The following is a 12,171-nucleotide window of genomic DNA, read 5'->3' as shown; positions in this document are numbered from 1 at the left end:
TGAAGTTAACAATGCTTAGATCGATCACCGGAAGCTGTGCATGGAGAAGCAAGATCTTTAAACTTTGTTTTCTGTGACATGCCGCAGAGTTTCAGGAGAGGTCATACCATGCCGCAATCGTGCCGCCGCCAGACTCAGATATATGCTGCCCATTGTTTTGGCACCATGAATTAAATGACATGTTGCCTTTAACAGGTGCAATTTGGAATACACTATTTTATAATGATACCAAAAACTACACATCTAATTAAAAATAAAAACTCGGCAGTGGCACGAGGCTGCCCAGAATGCATAAAATGACTAGGATGGTATGAAATCAAATGATTTTGATGGTGGGTTATAAATAAAGTAACACAATAAAATCTCTCTTTGTAGTTCAGTTTATTAATATATATTTATCACAAATGCTCACAATATCAAAGCATTGTCCTCAGCATGCTAGATGGAGACATTATAAGAAAAAAAATTATCATATTTTCTAATTTTATGTTTAAAAAGGTCTGAACATTTCCAATATCTGTCCTTACCCAAGTTTTCACACTTTCCTGAAAATATCAATTTGGTTGCTGTACTTCCAAAGCAACATGTGGGGAACAAAACTGGAGGAACATTAGCTAGGAAGGAAGAACGAAAGGAATCGGCATGACGGCACAATTGAGGTTAGCTGTACACTAAAGGATAAAAAAAGCGTCAATATATTGCCTTCACAGTAAGCAACAACAGTTTAGTAACAGTGAAACACAAAAATTTGGAATCTGAAGCAAAAAATTCACTAGACAAAGATCATTAGCATTAGGCATACAGCACAGAGTAAGAATCCAGGGTGCAGCCTAGCTTTAGGCCTACTGGATGCCATTCAAAGCACAACATAGCTCAACATGACTCTTCAAGTATTGTAATATCACAGATTTATTTTAAGTAATGTGGTATATGGCAAAATAAAAAAGAAGTATGCCTTGTAAATAAATATATAGAGATATATATATATATATAAAAAAGATTAGATAGGCTATATTTGTTTTTTCATGTACTGATTTATATAAACGCATAGAACATTTAATAAATCGTTGGTAAGGACGTCTTAGTCCCTTCGTTTGTATCAGCCACTGCATGCACAGCCAGGTTGAGGCAGTTAATGGATTATCATAGTAACAATACAACTACAGTATGACTAAAGAACACACAAAGTGCCATCATACGAAAAGCCTTCCCGGGAGGAAGTGTGCAGTTAGACACTATATAGGCTACTCTTCATGGCACAACTTTACTGGAACGGATGGTTACACTACAAAATGGGAACACGGAGTGCTTGGTAAATGTGTCTTGTGCTCTAACATTCTGTAAATTCCTTCTTGATTCCTTCAGCTCCTCATGTAATAATGGGTGGATCCTGGGAGGAGAAAGAAACAATATATCACATACTTGCCACTAAATATATTCAATAACTTTTTTTTTTTTTTTAAACTAAAATTAAAAAGCAAAGCCAAAATTAGTACCACATTTCGGGCTCATGTACACAGTAGCGCTCAGTGTATGCCATACCAGCTTTGCGGGCAGTGTGGGTATGGAGATATTTCCCCCTAGACATATATTTATCCAATGAAGCTTGCAGTATTTTGTTTCTGTTGAATAAGTATGGAAACCGCCTGAAAGAAAAAAATCTGAATGCCTTTGCCTCAGGTACAGTAGAGGCCCCATGGCTCTCAATGACCACCCTATTAAGGCTGTGTACACGAGCGCTCAATATGTAAACATCCTGTAAGGTCCCTTAAGCCCCCAAACTGACTTCATTAGGTTGCATAGCCCTACTCTTCCATTTTAGTTCTTAAATTCCCAAACAAATGTTCACTTCTACTCTGAAACTACTTTTAATGTACGGCTCATCATATGCCAATTATGTAGGACCAGGCTGGGTTGGCTTTGCGTCACTTCTGTTCCCTCTGCATGCTCTGTCATTTGCAATTCACTGGGCAAGCTACAGTGATTTTTTTCCATAGACCACACAGAGAAGGGAATGCCTGCTCTTCATTCACTTTTTAGCTCACAGAGATGAGCTGCAGAGCAACACGTAGGAAATTAGACTGCAGAGCTGAGTTGTCATGATCTGAATCATGCTCTGTGCAGAGCTCTAATACAAGCGTTTTACCTCATATCAATGTTTTTCTGTATTTTCCCTTTCCTGCTGCTCCTCCCCTTTACATAGAGGGTAATGGGCTCTTTCACATGACACTTAAGGCCACGTCACACTTAGCGATGCTGCAGCGATCCCGACAACGATACGACCTGTCAGGGATCGTTGCTGCGTCGCTATGTGGTCGCTGGTGAGCTGTCAAACAGGCAGGCTCACCAACGATAAGGGGAGCAGCGACATCGTGGAAAGAATCTTTCCATGATGTCCTGCTCCTGGTTACCAGCCTGCTGAAGCAGGAGAAGGCTGGTAACCATGATAAACAGCGGGTTACTAGGGGCACACGCGCACCTAGTAACCCGCTGTTTATCATGGTCCCCATTCTGCTATGGTGAGCGGGAGGTTACCGCTCACCATAGCAGAGTGGTAACCATGATAAACAGCAGGTTACTAAGTGCGCGTGCGCCCCTAGTAACCCGCTGTTTATCATGGTTACCAGCCTGATCGCTGCTCCCGCTAGTCACACACAGCGATGTGTGCTGACCAGCGGGAGGGCAACAACCAAAAAAAGGTCCAGGACATTCTGCAGTGATCAGCGACCTCACAGCAGGGGCCTGATCGCTGCAAAGTGTCACACATAGCGACATCGCTGGTGAGGTCACTGTTGCGTCACCAAAACCGTGACTCAGCAGCGATCTCGCTAGCGATCTCGCTATGTGAGACAGGGGCTTTAAAGTTAGTCTTCGCTTAATGAACTTGAGCTGCTTTTTCACAGTAGATGACAAGTTTAGGAGGCAGAGAGAGTGGAAGAACTGTCTGATAAGTGGCGAAGAAATCGGATTTCTCTTACAAGATACATTGCAAAGTTTCTTGTAATCACTCGTACCATTGATTTATGCAATGTTTGTTGTAAGTACAGATCCTTTTGAACGAAACCCACAAGTTCTCTTTAAGCATGTAGCTCTGAACTTCTTTCATATTGCCCCGGTTTTGCTGGGACAATTCCATTAACTGGACACCAATACAGGCATGGTATTGCAAAAATAATTAAAAATTCCAAAATTTTAAACGTTGGAAAAACTTCCAGAATTTCATGCTTCATATCTTTGTCACACAATGAATTGTCCTTTATCGATATACAATCTATACATTTGAAAAATAGATGATAAATATTGCCAAAATTGGGTGAAGAGTATGGGTATGTGGTTCGAAATTTAATGCATACATGTATCCATGACATAGGAATAAAAAGCAGTAATATATGTTGTTGACCCCCATTCATAGAGATTAGAGGCGCAAAAACAACAAGTAATCCTCCAGGACTATACACACTCCTGGCTACCAATAAGCACATTTTAGGCTCCAGTTTATCAATCTTGCAGACAATATTTTTAAGAGTTCACTACTGATTAAAGCGCTATATCGCTACAAGATGCCATCATGTTGTTGGGGGATTAAACCTCTACAACTCTCGCAATGAAGGAGACTTTAATGGGTTTTCCTTATTGCATCCAACCGCAGTGTAGAAAATTTAAGCTTGGTCCTAATTACTTTAATGGAAGTGTGCTTATTCCTGGACAAGAGTGACACAGTGCAGGGGGACAAGTATAAAAGAGCCTCACATGTTATGGGGGAAATACCCCTTTTAGACTGATAAAAAGAGTGCACAGTTGGATAAATTAAGCTGATCTGAAAAGTTAATGTAAATTACAAACTTGTACAGTATATTGTTCCCATTTTTGAGCAATCAAGCACTAATGTTGCATGTAAAAAATTACATTAAACTCAATTTTCTATTTTATACATAAAAAAGCATAAACTCGCATGAGCAATGTAAGTGTCTCGCATGCACCAATAAAGGCAGACACATTGGAGCTGATTAGTTTTAAATTACAACAATGTAAAATCAAATACAATTCAGGGAATGTAAGTGACGGAGGGAGCTGGTGCCTAATGCTAGACAGAAAGAAAAAGGTGCAAATTTACCATGTTACACCATCTCGTATTGATTTGCAGTGATGAACCGGGAAAGACAGCACGCCAACAGCATTCCAATCAGCTGCAAGACAAGAAGCATAATCCATACATTAGGCGGCAATCATGAACCATTTTAGCTTAATAAATAACATCTAGTTTTCTGTGCACGGATTATTGTTTTACAACAGTAATACGTGTAAAACTGCTTTATACACCATTACATGTAGCTTGTCCAGCATCAATACTATCCAATATGTGATTTCTACATATTCCAGATTATCAGATGAACATAATTAAAGGGTATTCCCATCTCCAACATCCTATCCCAATATGTAGTAGGTGTAATAATTAGATTACCAAATACCTCTAGTTAGAAATGTAGCATAGTTCTTCTGATAAACTATGCCGCTTGCCCCACGTGTAGGGCATTGCAGTTGCTTAGGTATCCATGATTACGACCACTTATATAGTGACAGTTAGTTACTTGTTAGTGGTCGTAACCATGGATAGCTAAGCTACGGCAATGCCCTGCACATGAGGCAAGCGACATAGCGAATCAGAAGAACTATACTACATTTCTAATTGGAGGTATTTGGCAATATTATTACACCTACTATATATTGGGATAGGATGTTGGAGATGGGAATACCGCTCTAACTATGTTCATCCGATAATCTGCAATATGTAGAAATCATATATTGGATACCATGGATGCTGGATGCTGAACTTGCCCTTAGGCTGAGTAAACCTTTCAGGACGAATGTAAGAGGGGAAAAAAAAGGTGCGTCAGTAACAGGGTTATGTTTGACTATTGGCTGGGCCTCGTATCGTAGCTTATCCTTATTCAAGTGAAGAGGGCTCAGCTGCAATTCCAGACACAAGCCATGGACCTGCAGTGGTTTCTGGAAAAAAAACAGACTATTATTTAATCTTGGCCAATTCCTGTATGTTTGCCATGTACATGATTGGTGTACAGAAAATAGGTGAATGTCATAGGTAGAATATTTAATATAAAATAAAAAACTTAAAGATTTGACTGCAGATCTTGAGATGGAAATCATAAAATAAATGTAATGTTTCTTAAACCAATGCAATTTACAAAAAAACAAAACAAAAAGAAAATACTGTAGTACTACAAAAAGGGATATGAAAATCGTATTTATATCGATACTTGATACCCCATATTAGCATGAACATTTACTTTCAAAGATTAAAGGTGCCGATTCATCAGTTTCTTGATCTGACTTGCAGAGGTATATCGAAGAGAATATGATAAATGATCAGCAGCACGGATTCAAGAAAAAATAGGTTGTGTCTAACCAACATGTTGGGTTTCTATGAGGAGGTAAGTGCAAATCTGGATGTTGGTAATGCGGCTGATGTGATTTAGCTGGACTTTGCGAAAGCATTTGATACTGTACCACAGTGTAGCCTTATACTGAAGCTACAGAAGCAAGGACTTGGGGGAACTATATGTAGATGGGTAAGGAATTGGCTAAATGATAGGAAACTAAGTCGTCATAAATGGTACATTCTCTAAATGGGATATAGTCAGCAATGGGGACCGCAGAGATCTGTGCTAGGACCGATTCTTTTTAACCTTTTTATTAATGACCTTGGGGATGGGATTGAGAGTAAAGTGTCAGTTATTGCTGAGGACACCAAACTATGTAGAATATTAAAATCTGATCTTGACATTACGATATTGCAGAACGATCTGGATAAGATGACTGAATGGGCAAACACTGGGCCGATGAGATTTAATATAGATAAATGTAGAGTAATGCACCTAGGACAGAGTAATCCTATTGCTACATATACATTAAATGGGAGTATACTTGGGACAACAGAACAGGAGAAGGACTTGGGTATTCTGGTTACGAGTAAGCTGAGCAGCAGTACTCAATGTCAAGCAGCAGTAACAAAAGCAAACAAGATTTTAGGATGTATAAAAAGAGAAATAAAATCTTGAGATCCCAATGTACTCTTTGTTACCCCTTTATAAATCACTGGCGAGGCAACATCTAGAATATGGGATCCAATTTTGGGCTCCACATCTTAAGGATATTCAGAAGTTAGAGTAAGTTTAAAGGCGGGCAACTAGATTATTACAAGGGATGGAAGGCCTCTCCTATGATGAGGGGTTGGAAAAGTTGGACTTGTTTAGCTTAGAAAAACGACGCCTCAGAGGGGGATCTCAATATATGTGTGGTCAGTACAAAGAACTAGCACATGACTTAGTTCTTCCAAAGACCATACTAAAGGACCAGGGGGCACTCATTACCGGTGGAAGAAAGGCGATTCCGGCAGCTAAATAGGAAAGGGTTCTTTATAGTTAGAGCAGTCAGAATGCGGAATGCCCTACAGGATGTAACAGGAGAAAATGGACCCCAAAATTTGTCGTGCAATTTCTACTGAGCACACCGATACCCAATATGTGTGGGGAAAAACCACTGTTTGGGCACATGTCAGGGCTCAGAAGGGAACGAGCGACATTTGACTTTTTGAATGTAAAATTTGCTGGCATAATTAGACGACACCATGTCGTATTTGGAGAGCCCCTGATGTGCATAAAGAGTGGAAACCCCCCACAAGTGGAATCATTCTGAAAACTAGACCCCGCAGAGAACTTGTATAGATGTGAAGTGAGCACCTTGAACCCACAGGTGCTTCACAGAAGTTTATAATGTTAAGCCATGAAAATAAAAAAAAAAAATTAAAAAATTTTTTTTTAAAAAAATGTTTTTTAGCACCATGTTTTGCCTTTTTGATAAGGGTAACAGGAGAAATTGCACCATGCAATTTGTTGTGCAATTTTTCCAGAGTACACTGATACCTCATATGTGAGGGAAAAACTACTGTTTGGGTGCACAGCAGGGCCTCGGAAGGGGGCCATATGACTTTTTGAATGTAAAATTTGCTGGAATAATTAGCAGACGCCATGTCGCGCTTGGAGAGCCCCTCATGTGCTAAACCCCCCACAAGTGACAGCATTTTGAAAACTAGACCCCTCAGGGAACTTATCTAGATGTCTGGTAAGCACCTTGAAACCCCAGGTGCTTCACAGAAGTTTATAAATTTGAGCCATGAAAATGAAAAAAAAAAAAAAAATTCACATTTTTCCCACAAGAATATTTTTTATCCCCAAATTTTGCATTTTCACAAGAGTAACATGAGAAAATGGACCCCAAAATTTGTTGTGCAATTTCTTCTGAGCACGCAGATACCCCATATGTGGTAGAAAACTACTTTTGAGGCACAGTGCAAAGCTCAGATGGGAAGAAGCACCATATTGGAATTCAGATTTTGCTGGACTGGTTTGAGAGTGCCACGTCACATTGGTAGAGCCCCTGAGGTGCCATTTCAGCTGAACCCCCCAGAAGTGATCCCCCTAGATGAATTCTTTGAGAGGTGTAGTTTGTAAAATGGGGTCATATTGGCACCACAGGTGTGTCACAGCATTTTATAGCATTGAGCCGTGAAAATGGATAAAAATTGCTCCAAAATTTGTCCCACAATTTCTGCTGAATGTAGAAATACCCCATATGTGGCTGTGCAGTACTGCTTAGGCATATGTCGAGACTCAGGAGTGACGGAGCGCTTTTTGCCTCCTGGAGTGCAGATTTTCCTAGAATTGTTTGCGGACTCCATATACAGAGCCACTACGTGCTAGAAGAGCAGATCACGTTAAGTAATGTCTAGATCACGTGAAGTAATTATCCCCCTTTATGCCTCTTTGGTCAGACCCCAGCTGGAATACTGTGTCCAGTTCTGGGCACCATGTTTTAAAAAAGACATGAAGAAACTGGAGCAAGTTAAGAAGAGCGACCAGAATGGTCACCTGTCTGCAAACAATGTCCTATGAGGAACAGTTAGAGGATTTGGGAATGTTTAGCTTGCAAACGAGAAGATTGTGAAGAGACTTAATAGCCGTCTCCAAATATCTGAAGGGATGTCACACTGTAGAGGTATCAGCTTTATTCTCATTTGCACATGGAAACACGAGAAGCAATGGAATGAAACTGAATTGGAGAAGATACAGATTAGATATAAGAAAAAACTTTTTGAAAGTGAAGGTGATCAATGAGTGAAACAGGCTGCCACGAGAGGTGGTGAGTTCTCCTTCAATGGACGTCTTCAAACAGAGGCTGAACAGACATCTGTCCAAGATGGGTTAGTGAATCCTGCATTGAGCAGGGGTGTTGGACACAATGACCCTGGAGGTCCCTTCCAACTCTAACATTCTATGATTCTATGATCCCCATCAAGTGACCCCATTTTGGAAATTATAACCCCTTGTGAGTTTATCTACAGGTGTAGCGACGATTTTGACTCCATGGGTATTTTCCAGAAACAAGCAACAGTGGCTGTTGCTAAGTGAAGATTGCAAACTACCGTTGTAGTGACCAGTACATTGTAGTGACCGTACTGTGGAGCTTAGAAGGGAGGGGGACATTTGAATTTGTGAGTGCAGAATTCAATGGATTTCTTCTGGAGGGCGAGGAGCCATTTAGTTTTTTCCAGAGCCTTTGTGTTACCAGTAACGTGGAAGCCCCCTATATTTCCGTTAACAGATGACGGACCTGAGTGGGGACTGGCTTTTTTGTGAATGGAGTAGAAATTGACAACATTTTACATAACATTTAGGATCACATTTATCCTGTGGTCTACGCTGAGCACTTATATCGGGGTTTCCATTTAAATCTCCAAGTGACGTGATTCAGATGAAACCCCTGAGGGCCCATTCACTATAATGAGGCAGCAGAGTTACTCTGGACTCAGTCTGGTCTCTGTTCAGCGTTGTCCTTTTCAGAAGAGCACAAAACTGTGGCCGACAGCACTTTTATGCATGCCAAATAAAAAGACGGACACTGCCAGATCATAGGCCAGGCAGCGTCCAGTGTCTCCATCTGCCTCATTATAGGGAAACTTCCGCCGGGGTTTCCGTCTGAATCACGTATTTCACAGATTTACACGGAAACACTGATGTAAGCGCTCAGCCCAGGATAATTGTGAGCTGAACCTTACTGCTATCTTTGGGAGGTGAAGAATTAGTTTTATTTATTTTTTATGTCGTTCCTAGTGCGGTATAAGTAATTAGGCGACTTTATTCTTCTGGTCGGTGCAATTACAGCGATACCAGATTTATATCAGGTTTTTATGATTGGTAGCTGTCACACACTAAAAGACGCTTTTTATTGTAAAAAGTTTTTGCATCGCCATATTTTGATAGCTATAATTTTTCCATATTTCTGCCGACAGTCAAGTGATGGGAGGAGTTGACATTTTTATTGCCACCATTTTCGGGCACACGACATTTTTTGATCGCTTTCTATTTTTTTGGGAGGCAGAATGAACACAAAAACAGCAATTCAGGAATTGTTTTTTGGGGATTTTTTTATGCCGTTCCGGCATATAAAATTGATAAGGCAGCGTTATTCTTTGGGTCAGTAAGATTGCAGCGATACTACATTTATATTGTTTTTTTCATGTTTTGGCGCTTTTACACAATAAAAACTATTTTATAGAAAAAATTATTATTTTTCCATTGCTTTATTCTGAGAGCTGTAACTTTTTTATTTTTCCGCTGACGGAGCTGTATGGTGGCTTGTTTTTTGTGGGACAAGATAACATTTTCAGCGGCACCACTTTTACTTACATTTGTATTTTTGATTGCGTTTTATTGCACTTTTTGTTTAGCGGTATGATGATAAAAGCATAGGTTTTTGCCTTGTTTTTCATTTATTTTTTTTACGGTGTTCACTGAAGGGGTTAACTAATAGGACAGTTCTATAGGTCAGGTCGTTCTGGATGCAGCGATAAATAATTTGTGCTTTTTTTGTTTATTTTATAGATAAATGTATTTATTGGATTAATATTTTTTCTCTTTTTTGTGATTTTTTTTAAATATTTTTATTAACTTTTTTTTACTGTTTCACATTGTCCCACTATGGGACATCAACTTTGCCTGCCCTGATCGCTGATCTAAAACTCTGCAATGCAGCCCTGATCGCTGATCTAGTACTCTGCAATGCTTCTGCGCTGCAGAGCAGCAGATCAGCGTCTGACAGGCAGGAAGGAGGCATCTCAGCTCCTGCTCTCTGGCAGGTGCTGACAGGCCACCTTCCTGCAGGACCCTGAAGGACCCCGCGGCCTTCTTGGGACCGGGGATCACCATGGAGAACATCAGCACAAAGTGATCATATCACGTTGTGCTGATGGAAGCACAGAGGTAGTTCACTCCCTCTGCGATGTTGCTGTCACTATTGACAGCGGCATCAGATGGGCTCAATGCCTGCTAGCAAAAATTGTGGGCGTTGCTGCGGGGTGTCCGCTCTCAAATAGAGCAGACACCCACACTCAATCACAGCGGTGCTCAGCGTGACCCTGCGCGATCATGGTGCCGTGTATATATATATATATGGCGCATGTTGGGAAGGGGTTAAAAAAAAATTGTCACTTGGAAAGTTAATACTAGAGGTTAGGATTGTCCCAAAAAGGGTCACCGTGATGTGGTGGGATGGCTTTTACATTTTTTTTATCAAAATTATGTTAAATAAGCACCCAATATTATTTTCATGCACTATTGTTATTTATTTACTGCAGGGTATTTGCTTATTATGTTATCAAACATTAACACCTATTGTCATGAAAGTGGTGGGATTTAGAAGATAAAACAGTCATACCACCAATTAAAGGACGTACTACCTCCAAGACTATCAGTTTTACTTCAAAACAAGTTAGCACCCATAAAGAGATCCTTTTCTAAATATAAATGTTAAAAAAATATACAGTGCATTGTGAAAGTATTTGGCCCCCTCGAACTTTTCTACCTTTTGCCACATTTCTGGCTTCAAACAAAGATATAAAATTCTAATTTTTTTGGGAAGAATCAACACCAAGTGGGACACAATCGTGAAGTGGAACAAAATTTGTTGGATATTTTAAACTTTAACAAATTAAAAACTGAAAAGTGGGGCGTGCAATATTATTCCACCCCCTTGAGTTAATACTTTGTAGTGCCACCTTTTGCTGCGATTACAGCTGCAAGTCGCTTGGGGTATGTCTCTATCAGTTTTGCACATCGAGAGGCTGAAATTCTTGCCCATTCTTCCTTGCAAAACAGCTCGAGCTCATTGAGGTTGGATGGAGGGCGTTTGTGAACAGCAGTTTTCAGCTCTTTCCACAGATTCTCGATTGGATTCAGGTCTGGACTTTGACTTGGCCATTCTAACACCTGGATACGTTTATTTTTGAACCATTCCATTGTAGATTTTGCTTTATGTTTGGGATCATTGTCTTGTTGGAAGATAAATCTCCGTCCCAGTCTCAGGTCTTTTGCAGACTCCAACAGGTTTTCTTCCAGAATGGTCCTGCATTTGGCTCAGTCTATCTTCCCATCAATTTTAACCATCTTCCCTGTCCCTGCTGAAGAAAAGCAGGCCCAAACCAAGATGCTGTCACCACCATGTTTGACAGTGGGGATGGTGTTTTGAGGGTGATGAGCCGTGTTGCTTTTACACCAAACATATTTTGCATTGTGGCCAAAAAGTTCGATTTTGGTTTCATCTCACCAGAGCACCTTATTCCACATCTTTGGTGTGTCTCCCAGGTGGCTTGTGGCAAACTTCAAACGAGACTTTTTATGGATATCTTTGAGAAATTGCTTTCTTCTTGCCACTCTTCCATAAAGGCCAGATTTGTGCAGTGTACAACTGATTGTTGTCCTATGGACAGACTCTCCTACCTCAGCTGTAGATCTCTCTGCAGTTCATCCAGAGTGATCATGGGCCTTTTGGCTGCATCTCTGATCAGTCTTCTCCTTGTTCGAGATGAAAGTTTAGAGGGACGGCCGGGTCTTGGTAGATTTGCAGTGGTCTGATACTCCTTCCATTTCAATATGATGGCTTGCACAGTGCTCCTTGAGATGTTTAAAACTTGGGAAATCTTTTTGTATCCAAATCCGGCTTTAAACTTCGCTACAACAGTATCTCGGACCTGCCTGGTGTGTTCCTTGGTCTTCATGATGCTCTCTGCACTTGAAACAGAACCCTGAGTCTATCACA

General features: G+C 40.4%; 1 protein-coding gene across 1 annotated transcript in view; it reads right to left on the bottom strand.

Moving 5' to 3' along the window:
* Nucleotides 1-368: 368 nt before the first annotated feature.
* Nucleotides 369-12,171, bottom strand: part of TSPAN7 (tetraspanin 7) — a 150,354-nt gene continuing 138,551 nt past the window's right edge. Inside the window, exons 7-8 of the mRNA XM_073667295.1 lie at nt 4,115-4,187; nt 369-1,390 (exon numbers count right to left, since the gene is read on the bottom strand). Coding sequence (XP_073523396.1) covers nt 4,119-4,187 — 69 coding nt within the window. The 3' untranslated portion in view covers nt 369-1,390; nt 4,115-4,118. The remainder of the gene's footprint in view (nt 1,391-4,114; nt 4,188-12,171) is intronic.

This window comes from Phyllobates terribilis, unplaced genomic scaffold, assembly GCF_046119375.1.
Source record: "Phyllobates terribilis strain yellow unplaced genomic scaffold, ASM4611937v1 Scaffold_2__4_contigs__length_985480577, whole genome shotgun sequence".
Lineage (NCBI taxonomy): Eukaryota > Metazoa > Chordata > Amphibia > Anura > Dendrobatidae > Phyllobates > Phyllobates terribilis.
The sequence above is the reverse complement of the archived record's forward strand: the minus strand, read 5'-3'. Positions and strand labels throughout refer to the sequence as shown.